The sequence below is a fragment of the Lotus japonicus genome, chromosome 1, assembly GCF_012489685.1.
Source record: "Lotus japonicus ecotype B-129 chromosome 1, LjGifu_v1.2".
NCBI classification, from domain to species: domain Eukaryota; kingdom Viridiplantae; phylum Streptophyta; class Magnoliopsida; order Fabales; family Fabaceae; genus Lotus; species Lotus japonicus.
Window position 1 is genome coordinate 79,111,154 of NC_080041.1, and position 19,875 is coordinate 79,131,028.

Genomic DNA, 19,875 nt, shown 5'->3' on the forward strand with positions numbered 1-19,875 from the left:
ACACGACTTTATTTGTTTTGGTTGAAAGTTAAGCAAAAAATAAGTTTGAATTTGCGCCCACAATTTTAAATATTTTTTAATTTATAAAATTATTTTTTATCAAATATTAGTTTGAAAACTTAACAACGTAGAAAAAATGACATATGAAGTCTAACCTTTTTAGTTAAAGATGTGCTTTTAAAATAATTTTTACTTGATTTATTTAACGGTTATGATTGATTAATTTAAGAGTGACAAACCAATTAGTTGCTTTATTGTTTTTTATTTTTTTTTCAAAGTTGCTTTATGTACAAATTATGTTTTTACACCGCTGGACCCTGCTGCCGCCGGAGAGAATCCGGATTCATGAACCAAAGAATATTCCTTCTTCATCTATTACATATATTAGTCAATTAGTTGAAGTTAGTAGACTTAGTTTTGACAAAAAAAAAAGTTAGTAGAGTTGGTTAATAAGAGAAGTGGGTCAGGTTGTTAGTTACTCATGTAATAACAGAATCAGTTGTGATCCTGATTAGTCTTTACTCTCATCCAGTTTACATGAACTTTTATATAAGTGCACTCATGTAGTTTCATTACTTACAGATTCAATAACATAAGTTTACATTCAATATGGTACCAGTTTAGATGATTCCTCAACTTACTGCACCAGATCCTTTTCCTGACATTGTTATTCCCATTAACTTAGATGATTTCTCCATTGCTACACCACCTGCTAACCCACTTGTTGATCATACAGAAGCTGGACATTCCAGTGAAGATCCTTCTTCATCCCTTGCTATCATTCCAGTATCCTCCGGCCAGCCAACTACCTCAGTATCTTCTTTATCTGACATTCCCTTTAGAAGATCAACAAGAACCCACAAATTGCATTTTCACTTAACCGACTCTCAGTGCTACCAAACATCCACTTCTTGCCTTTATAAGCGCACAAAGCATACATTTGTCAAATTTCACATGAGGCAGAACCTTGTATTTTTTATCACCAAGCTGCTCCACTTCCTCAGTGGCAAAAGGCCACACTTGGACTGTTGTTCATTGCCACCAAGAAACATTCAATTGGGTGTAAATGGGTCTACAAGATTAAGTATAAATCTGATGGCACAATGGAAAGGTATATGGCACGCCTAGTGGCTAAAGGGTACGCTCAACAAGCTGGACTAAACTTTATAGAAACCTTCTCATCAATGGCAAAGCTCACAACAGTGAGGCTACTTTTATCCTTGGCTGCAATTAAAGGGTAGTCTCTAGCTCAGTTGGACATTAACAATGCATTTCCAAATGGTGAATTGCATGAGGAAATCTATATGGATCTTCCTCTCGGGTCTGTCACCGTTTCCAAATTGAATAAGTCTATATATGGACTAAAGCAAGCATCTAGACAGTGGTTCAGCAAATTTGCAAGAGTTTTACTTAAATTGGGTTTGAAACAATCCAAGGCAGAGTAATTAATCTCTCTTCACCAAGAATACAGGAGCCTCTTTTGTAGCATTACTAGTCTATGTTGATGATATCATCATAGCTAATTCCAACCAACAAGTCATTGCTTCTCTCAAGTCAGAGTTGCAGGATGATTTCAAATTGAAGAACTTAGGAGCACTTCATTATTTTCTTGGCCTGGAAATTGCAAGAACTCAGGCTGGAATTTTCCTTTCCCAAAGAAAATACAACTCTTCCTATCCAATCTCAATTGAAGCTGAATGCTTCTGATGGGAATTTACTTCCAGATAACAGTTTTTACAGGAGGTTGGTTGGTAGGTTACTTTCCCTAACCCTCTCTAGGCCAGATATTGCTTTTACTGTGCACCAATGAGCCAATATTTGTCTCAATCTCGAACTACTCATTTGGAAGCAGTCCACTATCTTTTAAGGTATCTAAAGGGGGCTAAGGAGTTTTCTTTTCCACTGCCTCTAAGCTGAGACTTCATGCATTCGTAGATGCAGATTGGGCAACTTGTGTTGATACAAGAAGGTCCACAACATGTTATTGTATTTTTCTCGGTGACTCTCCTATCTCTTGGAGTTCCAAGACACAAACAACAGTTAGTAAATCCTCTGCTGAATCTGAATATCGAGCCTTGGCATCAGTGACTTCTGAACTCACATGGCTTCACTACTGGCTCAATGATTTTCAGGTTCAAACTCCACAGCTGTATATTGTGACAACCAGGCAGAAATTCACATGGCCTCCAACCCCACATTCCGTGAAAGGACCAAGCACATAGAGCTAGATTTTGTTAGATAGAAGGTCAATGAAAGCTGGATTTGCCTTGTACATGTCAGAACTCATCAACAGCTTGAAGACGTATTGACTAAGGCCTTGCCATTGCCTACTTTCAAATTACTCTTATCCCAGATGTGGATCAAAAATATTTTTTCTCTATCTTGAGGGGAAGTATTACATATATTAGTCAATTAGTTGAAGTTAGTGGAGTTAGTTAATAAGAGAAGCCAGTCAGGTTGTTAGTTAGTTCTCATGTAATGATAGAATCAGTTGTGACTCTGATTAGTCTTTACTCTCATCTAGTTTACATGAACTTCTATATAAGTTCACTGCTCAATCATGTAATTGCATAACTCACTGATTCAATAATACAAGTTTACACTCAATATGATCAACCTAATTTGTCATCCAGCCATTCCTATCAATGCCCTGCGACACAACTGAGGTCTCTTCTCCACTCTGATCTGTTAGCATTGCAATTCAAGAGCAGAAGGATTTCAACTTTCAGCCGTACCCTTGATTTCTTCATCAAAACAGATCCCTGTGCACGGATCCAGTCTCATAACACAGAATGGTGTAGTGTTCTTGTGTAGATCAATGTGGTGCTCACGAAACAGAGACTATACTTAACCAAAAAAGTAAAAGAAGCAGAGACTATTGAGCATGTTTCGCGTATGTTACAGCTCAAAAATAATTTCTTCTAATCCTTCCTATAGTTGACTCTATCCAGCGTGGTTATCCAACTCAGGTGCACAGTCATTTAGCTTGACATTCTAACACAGGCGTGAGTGACAATCCATATTTTTGTACGTGTTATTACTTCCATTTTCATTTTTATATTTTCAAATATTTGTATAGACTGCAGAATTTATAAAGAAAGTTTTGCTGTTTTCACTATTTTCTATATAAAAATTTTAAATATAAAAAAAAAGCAAAGATAAAGTGACATTTAATAGATAATAATAAAAACAAAAAAATATCTTCTCAGAACTTAACTACTTGAGCTTTTGATATTACAACAATTTTTATGTTTGAACTTGAAATTTATACAAGTGTATCTTGACCTCGCACATTGCCTTGCAGAACAGTCAACAGAGGCTATATACCTTTAAGTAGAGGTTCTTGATATTGAGTTCTATGGTATTCATAAATGATACAGATGATTCATCCCAGCACTAGCTAACAAGTGAGTAGCATGTAAAGGAGAAAAAGCAGTTACTTATCCTTAGTATATAGAACTTGGTGCCAGAATTTCCTAAGCACCCTGAGATAAGAGCTCATGTGTACCTGCAGGCAAATGCACTAAATGGTTGTTTTGTCATTCTTCTTGGGTTCTTTCTTTCGCTTCCTCTCAGAAGGAGGATCTTTGGCTTTTAACTCATCTGAGAAAGTCCTCAACAAGCTAGTTAGATGCTCATTCCTATGAGCTGAAACAAAACAAAAGAACACACAAGAATGGATCGTATCAGATACTGTAAAGCTACTAATGTTCATTAGCTGTAGTTAGTTAAAATTTCCAGTGTCAAGCTAATCAATGTTAATTGTGCACAGTTATAGTTAGCAGCTAGCGTGGACAGTTATAGTTAGTTAAAACTGCATAGCTATAAATAGCTACTACTTGTTAGTTGATTGAATTAATGAAAATTCTATCTTCCATTCAGTTTCAATTCATCCTCTTAATTTTTCTAATAGATACTAAATAACAAGTTCATTCTCCCTGAAAAGCAAGCAAACAATCAAGAAGAGATTAAGAAACTGACCACAAAGTATAACATCTTCCATATTCACACATTTACGATTCGCGTGCTGCGCAAAAAGCTGAAGATCCTTAGCCAATCGCTCTGTTCACACAAAACACACAATTTCTTTCATCACTCACTCAAAATGTTCAACATTATGCATAATCCACTGCTGTACATTCACAATCTATTGAAGGATTGCATTACTTCATAGTTCACTCAAAATCAAAATGTTCAACATTATACTTAATTGATCGCCGCATATTCACAATCTATTGAAGAATTGCAGCGAGCAAGTTCTAAGTGACATTTTATCATTCACATTGTGATCATGCTGAAATTAATACACTACAATTTCATTTGATGCTGATTATTGTTGATAGCGATGTGAATTACCGGTGTATTTGAAGGCTAAATCGGAAACGCAAGCGACGACGACTTTCGATGCTTCCATGCCGGATTTGTTTGCTGCAGAACAGAAGAATGAATCAGGAACTGGAATGAGTGAAAAAAAGTGAAGGGGAGTGAGGAGAATTGAAGGGAACCTTGAGATTCAGCGATGGAGATTGCGGAGAGGCGGAACCTGTCTCGTAACAGCTTCGTTTCCGCGTCGATTTCCATTTCGCTGCTGCTTGCTTCCATGGCGGTTTCCGGTGGAGGGAAATCAAATTTCAGAGTGATGGTGGACGAGGGAATATGAATGGGTTTTGCTGAGACTATAACTGCCACAATGGGCCTAATCTTTTCAAGCCCAACAAAATTCGGCCCACAAGATACAATTACAAAAAAAAAACAAAAATAATCTCAGTTTTTCTTTTTTCAAACCCTCACCTTGAACCCTACAAGTAATTCAAATTTGACCAAAATTTCATTCAAATTTTGATTTGAAGATATTTAAAGTTGTTTCATATTAACATTCTAAGATAAATTCCTTATGTAGAACTAAGAGTTTGAGAGAAACTTTCAAAAAAAAAAAGAGTTTGAGAGAAAAAAGCTAGCAGGAGGACAAGATTTGTTTAATTTTTAAAATATAGGAACAGTGTTTAGACCATCATTATCCAAGAAACTCATTAGAGTTTCTAATTTAAATTTTGGTAATGTCACGTCATTTAAACCACTTTAATCAATCCTACTCATTTTTTACTCCAACCCAGTAACTCTAAAAGTTTCTTAAATGAACCCCACAATATACCTCACATATACCTACATTGTTAAACTAAAATAAAAGAAAAATAAAATAAAAACTATATGAGTGACAAAAGGATATTTTTAGTATGAGAAAAAGTAGAATTGTGCACGTATTAAAAGTTAGGTTGGTAAATTAATCTTCTACGTTCGAAGTTCTAGCATAGAGTTATCTTTCGTGATCGCATGGAAATTGTATTTCAGGAATATATAAGTTTTGGTTAGTATGGTCATTATAAATACTAGGGTTAATCCTCTAATTGGTCCCTGTGGTTGTGTGGCCGTCTGAAATTAGTCCCTCCCGTAAAATCTAAGTCCTCGCGTTTAAAAAAGTGTGTGTAGCAGGTCCTCGCCGGAGGGACTAATTTCCACACACTTTTCAAACGCGAGGACTTAGATTTTACGGGAGGGACTAATTTCAGACGGCCACACAACCACAGGGACCAATTAGAGGATTATCCCTAAATACTAACCAAAATTAAGAAGCAGAAAAAAAAAACTGGGAAGCTGATAGTACATTGGGCTTTCAGCCAAAAACTAGCGCACAAGTCTCTATCAGTTGAACACAGTGTGCAAGTCTCTATTAGTCTCTGTCACAACTCTTCTCCCACAATCAACTTTATCTTTTTTTTTTCTTCTCTCTATATTCTCATATTTGTGCAATCTTTGGTATCGTAGCCATCTAATGAGGAAACTAATATTTCACATAAGGGAACGTTGCATTAGCTATGGTAATTACTTTTTTGAAAATATTAAAAAAATAATAATTAATTAATGACAAATGTAATTATAACTATTATTATTTTTTGTGACAGCGATTTTTTCATAATCTTATAAAAAATATACAAACGAGAATACACAAAATCTGATTCTTATTTTAATCAATATTTTAATTTTCGTCCCCATACATGTAATGAAACAACGTTAATATTTTTTAAGTGAGGAACAAACTAATGCATTGTATATTTAAAAAGGTATTATTTCAAAGTATGAATAACCAAATTTTGTATACATCATTATTATTGCTAAATTTTGGAAATTCATCACATTCTGAAACACTTATTTGAAAAATAGCTCCCAACATCTCCAACGCTTTACCTCGTGATGCTAGAACACTGTTGGGGGCGTCACGATTCTTACGAACTTGGAAAAAAAAACAAGCGTCATACCATTTTATTAAAGCCTTATATTAATTGAAATTTCTAACTCATCACTGTTATTACTGCATGCGTTATTTCTTAAAGCATCTACCAAAACAAGTACTTGAACTTACAGCTTCACAGACATGTGAGATTGTTGATTCGAAATCCATCACATTGATCTTTCAAAGCGTATTTATCACGCGATCCTTCTTATCCATGCAAGTTTTTACAATGCTTATTTTGTTTACTCCTTGATTTAGTTCTTTGTCTTCTTCTAGTATGTGAATGTAGGACACAACACCTACATAAACAGTTGAGGCCAATTAAAAACTTCCAAAATTGTGAAAAGTTAATGACATCCAAGCTTGATAATATCACTAACAATAGTCTACTACCTGAGGCTGCCATCACTTGTGAGGGATCTATGTCTTGTACCCAATCTGCCAAAACTCCACCTTCATATACTGCGTATCCTTTTGAAATTCTCTAGCAACTTCTCGGGTGTAGATATATTCAATTGTATGTAACATCACCCCTCCAAAAGCTGAAAAGAAGCATATATTGTTCAAACTTCAATATGAATTTCATAAATGCAATGTTATATTCTTACATGAGCCATGTTCATTTGATCTACACTTTCTATGGAGTTGCTGAAGGAGGGTTGATATGTGCGCCTAAATTGCTTATATTGGTAATAACTGATTACTATCAACAAGTTAAACCTAATCATCTCTTCTCTAGTTTCTTGGCATACTCATAAAATATTTACTAGACCACCCCAAATTTGGATATAAATTCATGATCATATCAGAAAAAAGAAATTAGATTAAATTGCGACCTTGAAAAGGATCTAATAACTATACATTAGTGATTTTATGAATTAATGATTAAGTTGAGATGTTGGAACCTCTAGAATAAATATTTTTTTAGTAAATGGTTCACTACTAGTCATAGAATTAGAGTATATGAGGAAACTTACCTACTTTTGAAAGTTGGACAACCTATGCCTTTCCCCACAGTGCATATTTTTGTGTTTGACCATCAACAAAAGGATTCAAGTGACTTTTAAAAAACTTTATAAGCTTGTCTTCCATATCATTCTGCAATGCTACAGATTGAAAATATGGCAAAAACTTCAGATAGAAAAATTAAGGAGAGAGGAAGGGGTATAGAGAGGGAAAACTGGATTAGACCTCTAAAAAATTAAGCGCACCTTCAAATATTCTTGAAATTTCTGCAAGTGAAATTCAACAGAATCTGTTTATATATTGTCTCCACTATAATTTCAAAGGCTTAAAAAGTGAAAAAAAAAAGTTCGCAAATATGACATTATGAGGTAAAATTGCAGTTATTTACTAAGCAAAAAGCTCAAAAAACTCTTCGAAAAAGTTTAACTAGTTATACTAACAATTGATTGGTCTGACCAAACCACTTTCATACTAACAGAAAAAGGAAAATTCATCAATGACAATGAGTAAGAACAAAACTTGACCATTGCATTGAGCTTACTCGCAAGTTATTATTAGTTAATCACTACTAAGTTATATAAGGTTGTATTAACTCATTGTCCCAACTCTTCCTTTCTCTTTCCTTTATTCCTTACGGATTACTCAAAATCTGGTAAGCCTCCGCAAGTTTCTGCATAAATACCATATTTATAATAACAATGTTGGACAAAAAAATGAAGCAAATTAAAGGAAAAAAGAAGCCCTAAAGCCAAATACTCCTAATCCTTATAATACTTACCTCCAAGATTTTTATCCGGGTGAACTATAATAATCTGTAAAGGGGAAAAAAGGAAAGCAAGGTGAGATATATGTCACAACTCATCAAAGTGACCCAAATTTTCAAGTGGTAAAGAAGGGAGATCCTAAACTACACGACTCAATTTGTTGTCCAAAAACAGGATCTGTGTTTTTTCATATCTTTATAGCTAATTTCCTGTTTTCTTTATTTATTTTCATTGACCCTAATTGATTGTTTGTTGTTGTCATGCCTAGTGGTGCTATATAATTGTCGTGCCCAACAGCAGCGTTACAAAAAAAAATAAACGATTCAGTCAGGAAAAATCTGTCACATGACAAAAATGAAAAAATCAAATTTAGAAAATGGTAAGAGAAACAAAATAAATGAGTAAGAGCAATGTTACCATCAGATGGTTTTTTCGTGGAGCCATCAGATGGGGCTTCAGTAGGAGTAGCAAAATGATGGTGCTGTGAGCAAAGCAGGGTATTGGCCAGCAGCTTGAACCGCGGTGGGGAGACAAGGAATTTGTGGCAATGAAGGATCATAGCTGCCATCACAGAACTAGGTCACTACAGAGAAAGATGATGAACTAGGTCACTACAGAGAAAGATGATGAACTAGGTTACTAAAGAGACTCGAGGAGAAGATGATGAAGGAGTCAGTCTTAATGTTTTCAGCCCAAAACGTAGGTCCGAAAAAAAAACCCGAGAGGGTGCAAGCGGAAGAAAATAAAAATGGGCAAGAAAAAGAAAGCAGGAAAAAAAAGGCTTATTCATGGGTTGGGCTCACTCGATGGCTCAGCCATTTTCCTTACATGCCACCATCGGCATCTGACGCGCCACCGCGCGTGAAGGCGCGTGTGACAGCCTTTTTTCGCCGCCACACTCCGCGCGTACAGCAGCCTTTCCGGCCGCAGCTGTTGGTAAATCCGCAAGTGTACGAATCCACCTGGTTTTAAATATCGAACCACAGGGATTGTGAGTGACTAAATTCAGTTTAAGTCTTGAGTATGAAGGTTTGTTTTATTGAAATAGAGATATGTCGATGTAGTAAAGATAAAATAAACAAAAAATCAGAAAAGAACATGCTTTGGGTTCTTGTTCAACTAGTCAATTCAGGCACATCATTCTAAGCACATGTTCTCATGGATTGCCTAGTTACTCACTTATTGATTCCCCACATAAGCAATTCTCCCATACTAAAAGCTAAGCCCAATTCCTTGTGTATTTAGTCATTTATATGAGGTTTTAGATCATGCAAATTCAGGCCAACAAACCCCAACCCTTCCTCTATTCCTAGTAGCAAGCAAAGAAGGGGTAATCCCAAATCGGTTCCCTAATCTATAACAAACTTACGTTCTGATGATAGAAAAGCAAAAAGCAAGCATGCATACAAGCTTAGATTGAAATTCAGAATATGAGATTCAAGGAAAGAAGAAGAACATGTGGGAAAGAACTTAAGATTATAACCCAAATATGAAAAGTCTTACATGAAAACCAAAGCATAAGAAGAGAGATTAGCCAAGCCATGCTTGGCTAAGAACCTGAATTACAAGCTTGGAAGCCCTCTCTCACTCTCCTAGATGATCCTCTACCTCTGAATTTGACAAAGTATCAAAAGATACAAGAGAAAATGACTAGAATCCTATTTATAGGCAAAAATCACGAGTCTGGGCTGTTCCTAGCGCTCAAGTGCCAATATAGAGCGCCTGAGCGCCAATTCCCTACTGAAACTGAGCCTCTGGAAGGTAATTGGCTCCTAGGCGCTCAACAGGAGCGCTCAGGCGCCAATTACTCTCTAGCATGATGTACACAACGATCCAATTGGCGCTCAGGCGCTCAACACGAGCGCCTGAGCGCTCTCGACATGCTAGAAAGCCTCTTGACATTCTTCTTAACTCCCCTTTAAGCCTCCCTTCCATTTTCCAAGCCTTTTGACCTTCTTTCTTCAGCAGTTTCAGACCTGATTACTTAGGAACAAAGCAAGGAAAAATATCTAGGAACTCCAAGAGATTATTAGCACAAAAGACCCCTCAAATAAAATAGGAAAATTATGCAAGTCCTAAACTTACTTAAAATGTAAGAAAAATCCCTATAAGACTATGAAATTACCAAAACAAAGTAAAAACACAAAGAAAGGCAAAAATGCATGAGAATGCATGAAACACTACATGAGACACAAGGAAAAGACTCAAAACCTACAAAGAAATGACCCTAAAAACACTACTAAATCCGGGTCATCAGCAGCCTCACCAGGGGCCATCTACGCCTAAATCTGAGTGCGTGCGTGAAGGTGTGTCCGACGATCTGATCCCAACACAATCGTGGCTGAGGGACTCGATTATCGAGGGTGATTCCAACACAATCGACAGAAGGGTTGGATGGAAGTGGGGTGGACACCGGCAGAGAAAAGAGGCGAGAGTCAGAGGAGAGTTCTGTTTTGGGTAACAAGAACGAACCCTAGAGGCAGAGGAGGGAGTCAGAGAAGAGTTCACATTTTGGGTAACAAGTATAAACCGTTAAGTATTGATCTGAATTTAACAAGTACAAACTCAAAGCCCAACATGCCTTTTCTCTCTCCATAAATCTAACCCATATCTACTTCTGAATTTTCAGCCAATGGGAAGGCTTGGTCAAACGGTGCAGTCAGGGGAATCTGAACCTCACTTTATTGATTTTTTCTTTTTCTTTTTCAAAGAAATCAAATATAAATATATTGATTAAATGGAAGTTGATGTAGACGCTAATGAACTAAACAAAATATATCAGAACGCAAATGGTTATAAATATATAACCATTTGCATGTTTGTGAGGGTGTAAATTTTAAGTTAATGATTGTTGCTAATTTTATATTGAGAACCATTAACAATTGGTGGTCTTTTATATCTGGGTACTTTTATTGATATATTAGTTTGAATTGTGGGTAGGTTTTATCACTAATTTTAATTTTGAATATTTCCACTTAGCTTCTCTTATTTTGTCTCTGATCTAAAGGAGTGGAATAAACATATTAGACCTCCGTCATATTTCCTACCTTTTATTTCTTCAATTCACTTTTAGTTGAATAAAGGTTGGTGCAAATTTTTATTTTTATTTTTTAAAACTAGGTTGGTGCAAATAAAAGGTTACCTATTGTCTTATGATGGTGTGTTAAATTAGTGATTATAGCCGTGCGATGCTCGGGGCTCTAAATCATTGATTTTATTGAAAAAAGTACAATTAATTTAATCCAACCATGGTCCCCTATTTTATTATTACTCGGATTCCACCATACCACATATATTTATATTATTTATTTTTTAAATTTTAAATTAAATCAATGTAACTAAAAATTAATTAATTAATATTTATAACAATTTAGTTTAAAATTAAATTAAATTAATATTTAAATCCAGACAAAGATGTCCAAAGTAGACACAAAACCAGCTCTAGTTGGTCAAAACTGAGTCCACAAACTGGAAATAAATTGCACGACTTTCGCATGGAACACTTGAGCACACCACGATTTAGGTTCGATATAATTCAACTTTAAAGGTAGTGTTATCTAACATTATTAACACAAGTAATGAATCTATCAAACTAAACGATTATTGATTAAATGACCCAATTAAATAGGAATAGCCCAGGCTTGTTCCTGACAGCATAGAGAAAGATAAAGCAAAACTCAGAAAAATAGGGAAAATTTTGGAGACTTAAAATTACCCATGTATCAAGTGAGGAAAATCTTGAGTGGATCAACATGATCCTTAGAAACCTAGAATGACCATTACCTAAAGCAGAACAAAGACAAAAAAGAAAAGGAGAAGGAAAGGTATATATTTAAGGATTATGTCTCTTTTATCACTAAAATGAAATATATCAAGGATAGACTTGTATCTGAATCAACCTTGGAAAGTACATCATTTATAAGTTGAAGAACCAAATATCCTAAAGATAGCATGAGAACTAAAACATGTCTTCCCTCTAGATCATGTTATGCGGTAGAAAGAATTACGGTGATGCTAACAACCCCAGATAGTGGAATTCTTATCTCATGAGACATGCTAGTCAACATTTGTTTGTTTCCCCTATTAAAAGCTTTCTTGCTGCAAACGCAGATTTGAACAAGCAACGTGAATGGTTTTATGCAATTTTATTTCCTTGGTTGTCTGAACAACAATCTCTTCCGAAAACTGTCAGCCTTTCTCTTTTTCTCACCTGCATATTTAAAGAAATATAAAAATACTATTTTAACTCAAGAATTTAAGTACAACTTAGAAAAAAAAGCAATAAAAACAATATTTACTTGATCAGTTACATCCATTCCCATGTAATTTATTCTAAACAATGCTTAACCATATAAATGAGCTGATTGAGAGTAGATATATCAAAAAAGAGAATGAAATCCATGGTCAGGTCTCCTCCCAATAGAGTCCAGCACAAAACCATATAAATGAGCTTGATTGAGAGTAGATATATCAAAAAAGAGAAAGAAATCCATGGTCAGGTCCTCACACGCAAGAATCCTGCAAAAATCCCTCAAGAAATCACACTAAAATATCCCTGAGAATCCAACAACAAAGATGGGAGCAAATCCAATTTTTTTTCCTGCCGTACAACTCAAAAACATGGTGCAATTTGAACCAGCATCCAAACCAAGTAAGCATGTATGCGAAGAATTGAACGCAATGCATGAAAGCTACAAATAAACCCCACAATAGAGGTTTCAGTTTTGATGCATTGTAAAACTAACCGGAAAAAAAAAAGATGGAATCAGCTTTAAACAAAATCTTTAAAAGTCTTTCCTGAGACATACTTTCCATTGTTGCATTCAATAGCACTAGTATTAAACCCGTTTGTCCGTGCGATGCACGGATAATTTTTTGGGAACTCCACTTTTTTTTTGTCTTGACCAAGGTATCTCCACAGTCGACAGACGTGAGACTAATCCATCGCCCCACGGTCAGCGCACTAAGCGGTAGGGGGCTGACCAATGAGTTTTTTCTATTCGCAAGAGTTGGGATTCGAATCCCCAACCACTTGCTTAAAGATGAAGTGCTGAACCACTACACCAACCCACTTGGTTTAGGAACTCCACTTTTAATTACAATTATTGAGAATTTGATGTATATGGAATAATACAATGATGTATTTAATAAGCCATACAATTTTAATTAATATCTTATATTTATGTTTAAATGTTTTATTTTTCTTATGTATATGAATATATGAGTTTCAAATGTTAGTTGTGTTTGACCCCCTATCGACTTGTAATTTGGCGCAACATTTATTGCAAAATATGAAAAATTTGCTGAAATGTAATAACATATTAGACTGTGAGGTAGATATTTGTAACTAAAAGAAAATATTTATACACATACCCAGGTAATGATTTATTCATATCTCACTTTCTTTCCTATCTCATTTCTATACATTTCTCTATTTTCTCTTACTATATGTCTAAAGTGGATGTGGATAAGAAGTGTCAACAACACATTATTCCATGAGTCCAAACCACTAAAGGGCAATGATAGCAGAAAAATGTCTTCATATCCGTTATTTATTTCATGAGTTTTTACTCCTAAAATACTTAATAAATTATGAATCAAAGAAATTAAAGTATAACAAAATTCATTCTTCTATTAGTTTTAATATGAAAATATTTTCGTACAAACCTCATACTTAATATGAAAATATTTTTTTACAAACCCCATACTCCAGAAGAGATTTTTATTCAGTAACTTAAATGTAAATAAGACTTTAATATGTTTCCGGTCCCTCTAGAATTAGGGTATTTTGGTTTCTATCAAAATAGGTTAAAAAAGAAAGTAGATCAGTAATATAGAGAAAGAAAAATAGCAGATAAATAAAATAAGTATTCTTTTTAATGAGGGTGATTTAGAGAAACAATTATGAATTTATTCTTATAAACTAATCTTATGAACCTTTCTTAAAGGTTATAAAATTAAGTCAATATGATTTATAAATTGGAAGAGATTAATATAATCCTTTTAGGAGAAACCAAATAGCATTGGAAATGGTATATGTTAAAAACCTTTGATGTTGAAAATGACATGTCATTTATGATTAAAATTGAATTTCAAATAATGGACAGTTAAGCAAGCGGATAATTAATTTTTGACAACTAAAGCATATAGAGAGAAAAACCATGAAAACGCTCTCTTGTGGTAGAGACCAAAACATTATATACAAAAATTCAACAGTGTCAACACAAAAACTAATGAAACATACAACAGGAAGTTTTAGGCTTCCAAGAAGTCCAAGAGAGCAAAAGAAGGACAATATCAATGCAATGCAATCTTGCTTTATTATATTCATATTATAATTTTGAATACCATTTTTGTATTTTTTCTAATTTTAGTGAAGAACATGATATAACAATTAAGCTCTTGACATACACACAATTCCACTTTCACAGTTCCTCTTTATATTTTGCAACAATATGCATGCTTACGTGTCTATGATGCTCTTCTTTCTTCTACATTCTCCATAGGCTGATGCAAGTTTTCTCTTTTGCTTCTTCTCTTACTTTTTCCTTTGATCTTCTTCCAAAAAAAATAAATGCTCTAAATGTTTGCTCTCAAAATGGAGAGTTATAAAAGTTAGAAAAAAATTACGAAGCTTTCTAATATCTGAAGTAGATAAATATATCTGCTTGATTCCTTTTACTTCAGTTTTTTGAAACATAGACACCCAAATTTCTCAATAGTTCATTCTGTTAATACTACAGATACATAAACATCCTTATAACCTACTTAAAATACAACTAATCAAAGATAACAGCTTAAAAAAATCCTTAGAAATCTAAACCACCAGTAATACAAAAATTCTTAAAAATCTAAACCACCCCTTTAACTCACAAAGGTCAGTGAAGATGAATTTGCTATTGTCGATTACCAATATACATCCTCGTCTAACTCTTTCTTCACCACTTTCTGCATTCCAATGAATTCCAATGGCCTCTGGGGGTGGCAGAACATGTAACTATGGTTGTATTGGTTGCAGGATTGAGGGAGTTTAGAGAGTAGTGCCTCAAAGCAGCACATGAAGGGAGTTTATAGAGTAGTGCCTCAAATCTGCACACCTATATCTAAAACAGAAAGAGTAGTGAATAATAAAATCATTTTAGAAAAATTGGCAGTAGAGGCCTAACAAATTCTACATCTACAACATATCATTTCCGAGTTTCCATAAGCCCCCACGATTAAGTGATGTAATAACAAATAGAAACATGTCCTAAATCTATTCATAACTCAGGCTTCTATTCTTCTCAATTCAAATTTCATGTTTTCAACAACATCAAGTAAAAAAAATGTCATATCAGCCGAAATGAAATTAACTATTGTCCCAAATCCTGCCATAAACTGTATAATAATTTATCCAAATATGCCCAATTGTGGTTTTCTACTTGCCAGCCTTTCTAGTAAGTGGTAACTCAAAAATTATTTTGGAGGCTAATAGTCAAGCTAACTTTAACTTAATACAGAAGGGTGATCATTTTATTTGTCACTGAGAAAAATCTCACATTAGAATTTACATTAAGCTATTAGACTATTAAACCTTGTCATAACTTTTGTGCATAGAAGAAACTTAAATCTGCAACACGTCAATGTTTTGCTCATACCATATCTACTCACTTGATGAATACCAAAGTACACAAACTTTTTGTCCACCTTTATGCAAAGATCCCCTTGTGGAAGCATTGGCCTAAATGAAAATATGACCAACATATTAACAAACCAAACAGCACCAATAACATGATTCCCTCACAATAGAAATTTAGAAACTTTACATTAGAAAAGAATAAAAACCAGCGAAACTAACCAACGAAGGAAGAGACCGATCTCACCAAATCTACTAAAAATATTATAGGGATTCCTTTCACCACAAATAGCTTGTACGGTAATTTTTTAACTCAAATAAATAGATGCTTGATAATGAGCTGATATTTTACTTGAAGAACTAAGCTAATGAATTTTATGAAGGAAGCAGAACTTTAATCTCAACCATGATAATAAATCTATCTCTTACATCAAATTCATGAAGGAAAACTTGTTAAAGATTACCTAATTAAGCCTCTTATTTTTAGTTATATCTTAGGCATAAGAAAAGTATTTTATTGATATCCTTAACTAAGAACTACTAACATATTCATATTGGAACTATTAACATTCATTTCAGTTGTCGGCATTGATCCGTTCTAAAGGCCTATTACACTCTAATGGTCATGACTTGTATCACAAAGTCAAGTTAATGATTATCTTTCAAAGAGCTAAGATCTTCCAATGTCATAGTTTTTTGAAAAAGTTAAAGTCACTTCTTTCTCTGATTATAAAAGTCATGTAAAAATGAGAACTAAGCAAATCAAAAGAGTTGAGAGAAAAACAGAGCTGCAAATAGCATAAAACAACTGGTAGAAAAAACAAATGCATTGTTTAAATGCTAATGTTTCATAACCTACATTCAAGGAATGGAAATTTGCAGCTCCTATATTTAGTTCTCATGACTGTTCATTTATGCTCTAGATACTCATCTTACATAAAAAAAAGAAAATAACTTAAAAGGGACATGAGAAAAGATAAAAAGTCTTCTTCAGATATATTACAGACATCTAGTTCATATCCATGGCTTCAACGGAGAAAGACCTGAAAAAAAATCATATAAAAAAGAAGAGGAAGCTAGAAACGGAGGAGACATGTTATAAGAAACCAAAACATCTTGCTCAATGTCAAACACCATCTCTATATGAAAAAGCAGCACATTCAAACTTTGGTATTCAAATCACTATGAACTAATTTTCCAGAAATGAAGTCTTTTTGCCGACATCTGCCAACTCTTGTCACACACCATCAGAATCAAAGCCTTTTATGATGCTTATAAGTTACAGAGGCTAATTGAATGTCACATATCTTAAAAAATTATAGATTATGAATTTACCCTCTCTCCACCATTTAGTATTGAAACTTTCCTGCCAATCCGCTCAAATTTAAAATTACTATTATTCAAGCAACATATCTATGGAGATCTTTTTGTAAGCGAATGCACATTCAAGCTTAATAAGGTAGTCAAACAAAAACGAAAAAGAGAAGAGAGGGTTCATAGCTGAAAAATTCTAAATGAGAGGTGGGATTCAAACCTTATGTAAGCTATTTATAATTACTCCAAACAGTTCAGTTAGAGTTGCTGAACATGCATTTGTTGTTTATAGCTGACAAGTGTTTAAAAATTCCTTTGTATGTGTATAAATCTGCCAATAACTCATGTATGCAACACTCACTTGCAAACTGTACAAACCTTCTAAGAGAGTCCTCACTAATAGACCTTGAAAATCACAACAATATTTATCAGATGAGAGCTCAGTTGAAAAAAGAGGAAAACTCATAAACATTGTTTGGGTACTCACCAGGATCAGCTGCAAGGTGTAGTTTTGATAATCACTCCAAAACAACACTGCATGAATGAAAAAAAGAATCACACTTAGAATCTTAAAGAGACAAACCAAATTTGCTCAGTTTCTTATACAATAAAAGATTACAGCAGTTGAAATTAAGTTTCATAGCAATAGTTTCCTGCCAAACACTATTAACATGAGAAATCAACAATTTTTTGTAAATATTTGCAATAGCTCCCCCATAATGTTTGTTAGAAATATAGTTGGCCTTTCTCTTTATAACTTAAGTTGTTAAGTGATTTGTTCGTATCGTTCAATACCAAATCAATTATCAATGCAACCACAATAACTTCATTTCAAGCATGCTAAATAAATTCCCACCTCTCTCTTCTAAAAAAACTAACTTAATCAATCCTAAAGCTTCCCAGTGGATCATAAAGCTTAAGAAGCACATACTAAAAACAGGGGGAAGGAGCAAGATTTGATAGCATTGATTTTTCTGCAATATACAGATTTGATTACTTACATTTTGCCTGCACTTCAGCAGCTTCAGCCACATGGACTTCCTTCTACCTTCTTCGATCCCACTTCTTTCCAATCCGTTGACAGCACTGTTTCATTTGACTCCAGCTGCAAAGTAGCATAGTTGATAAAGAAGGCAAATGAATAATAAATGTTAATAATTTTAGAAGAAAACTAAGCACAATATCACAGGAACCAATGTCCATGAATTTCAAAGCAAGCACAAAATGGTCATCTCACAAATGACTTGCTCATTGCTCTTCGCTTGTCCTCATATGCATTTTGATAAATATCACAGAAGAATTGATTCAAAGCAGCATCACCATCCAGCTTTTCTTCTTTCTCCTGAAAGATACACCACCATTAGGTAAATATTATTTATATAAGTAATAAGCTAATCAAGTTAACAACCGAATTAGTTCATGATGTATACTGTTCTAATTTTGTTGGGAACAAACACTAAATATGGTTATATTTTAGGTCCTCTACTTTAACCAAAAAATTTCCCCAAGTTCAAATTACAACACCTTCAATTTTCAAATCAAATGCAACAGAGAGATTGAAAAGGTTAACTAATTTTGCTGACATAATTGCACTATGTAAAAATTGAAACTACTTAAAATGGAGCTTTCATGAAATAAGGCGGTTCACTAAACTTATCTCTTATTACTAACCTTGTTAGTCAAGCACCAAAAATAGAAACCAATCTTTGTCTTGTATACATTGCCCTCAAGCAATTCACTTGTGAATTTTCTAATATGATTTTTCTTGATTGAAGACTCAATTTTCACACCCTATAACAATGAAATCAATTTGAATTAAATGAATGTAAGAACTAAAGGACGCACAACTATAAATATAAAACAAAAACAGGACAAAGATATAGCATCTGCATCAATTAGGATGAGATGAGTAGGATATGGTCTTGAGGAATCACTTTTCATTACTTCGGCGGAGATTCACAAGTCCAGCCATAAAAGCCACCAGAATCAGTATAACTCACAACAACTTCAAATGCAAGTGAGATAGATAGCATCAAAATCAGTGACCTTGATAATCTTGAGGAGAGAAATGATGACAGAAAACAAAAACTGATAGCCATCTTAAAAAGAACTTGTTTGTGCTCAAGCTTAGCAAATCTTATAATCATCGTGTGAAATAAATGTACTTAATTCAGGATTAAAGAGATTTGGCATGCTTTTGTTACAATCTACTACAACTTGATATTGATAAGCAAACATGTACAAAACATTGAGATAACAACAAATAACCTCAGAATCAATGAGGACAAGTTGCAAGGCATATGGTTTAGTAAGTTCACCAGTGGAAATAAGGGATGGTTTAAGAGAAGGGCAAATGGGATATGGGAAAGCAGATGATGAGAGGTTCACAACATGGGGTATTTATAGCAAAATTGAACAAATTTGCTGGCAGAACTACAACTCTATCAACTGTAGGTACTTGAGTCTATAAAATGTGTATTAAAAAAATGCAAATTTGAACAAAAAATGAAGGGAATTCAAATACAGATGAATGAAGGTACGAAAAAATCAAAGGAAATCCATGACATTTATGGTGAATTAGACTACTTACTGATTCAGGCAGGATTTACTCCTTGGAACTGTAATGAAATCTGGAATACAGAGAGAAGGATGAGCAAGCAACAGTAGATCGTTGGAGGTGTTGGACCACGAATGGAGCCACCGAATCAGCGTAACAGTGTAATCGGAGAAGACAGAATTGATGGATTGGTGAGGAGTGGGTGGAAAGAGGAACGAAAACACAGAAACAGTGCTAGGGTTTCAGATTGATGTGGAGAAAAAGAAGGCTGTGGATGAAGAATTCACGAAATCAGAGGGTGACGAATGGTACGGGGGAGTGGGTAGAGAGGGAGAGGAACACGCGAAAGCAATGGGTTGATGAGAGATGG

The 19,875-nt window shown here is 34.4% G+C and overlaps 1 protein-coding gene and 1 long non-coding RNA gene across 26 annotated transcripts; both read right to left on the reverse strand.

Moving 5' to 3' along the window:
• Positions 1 to 3,200: 3,200 nt before the first annotated feature.
• Positions 3,201 to 10,563, reverse strand: LOC130716598 (protein MHF1 homolog). 21 transcript variants are annotated; one of them, XM_057566652.1, is made up of 12 exons: positions 9,523 to 10,563; positions 8,437 to 8,602; positions 8,034 to 8,067; positions 7,849 to 7,925; positions 7,501 to 7,521; positions 7,267 to 7,395; positions 6,683 to 6,831; positions 6,419 to 6,588; positions 4,506 to 4,701; positions 4,357 to 4,428; positions 3,982 to 4,062; positions 3,201 to 3,648 (listed from the first exon to the last, which is right to left on the reverse strand). In XM_057566652.1, exons 8-12 carry the CDS (start codon positions 6,455 to 6,457, stop codon positions 3,524 to 3,526), a joined length of 513 nt encoding a protein of 170 aa, XP_057422635.1. In that variant the 5' UTR covers positions 6,458 to 6,588; positions 6,683 to 6,831; positions 7,267 to 7,395; positions 7,501 to 7,521; positions 7,849 to 7,925; positions 8,034 to 8,067; positions 8,437 to 8,602; positions 9,523 to 10,563; the 3' UTR covers positions 3,201 to 3,523. The 21 variants fall into 21 exon arrangements, with proteins under 21 accessions (XP_057422635.1, XP_057422647.1, XP_057422610.1 ...); XM_057566664.1 differs by having other exon boundaries at positions 7,267 to 7,387; positions 7,481 to 7,521; XM_057566627.1 differs by having other exon boundaries at positions 7,481 to 7,521.
• Positions 10,564 to 14,670: 4,107 nt separating this feature from the next.
• LOC130716710 (uncharacterized) lies at positions 14,671 to 19,875 on the reverse strand. Of its 5 annotated transcripts, none has more exons than XR_009012137.1 (7): positions 19,539 to 19,875; positions 18,620 to 18,739; positions 18,186 to 18,290; positions 17,950 to 18,053; positions 17,436 to 17,482; positions 15,657 to 17,353; positions 14,671 to 15,122 (listed from the first exon to the last, which is right to left on the reverse strand). It is a non-coding gene; the product is annotated as an uncharacterized LOC130716710 (long non-coding RNA). The 5 variants fall into 5 exon arrangements; XR_009012138.1 differs by having other exon boundaries at positions 15,657 to 15,739; positions 17,169 to 17,482; XR_009012140.1 differs by having other exon boundaries at positions 15,670 to 17,482.

Bases quoted from the DNA above. Each gene is read 5' to 3' on its own strand.
- LOC130716598 (XM_057566620.1), bottom strand. From the start codon at position 6,457: ATGGATTTCGAATCAACAATCTCACATGTCTGTGAAGCT. The intron at 4,063-4,356 runs GTAATTCACATC...TTGTGTGAACAG, and splicing joins TTTAGCCTTCAAATACACCG to AGCGATTGGCTAAGGATCTT. The intron at 3,649-3,981 runs GTCAGTTTCTTA...GTTTTGTTTCAG, and splicing joins GGAAGATGTTATACTTTGTG to CTCATAGGAATGAGCATCTA.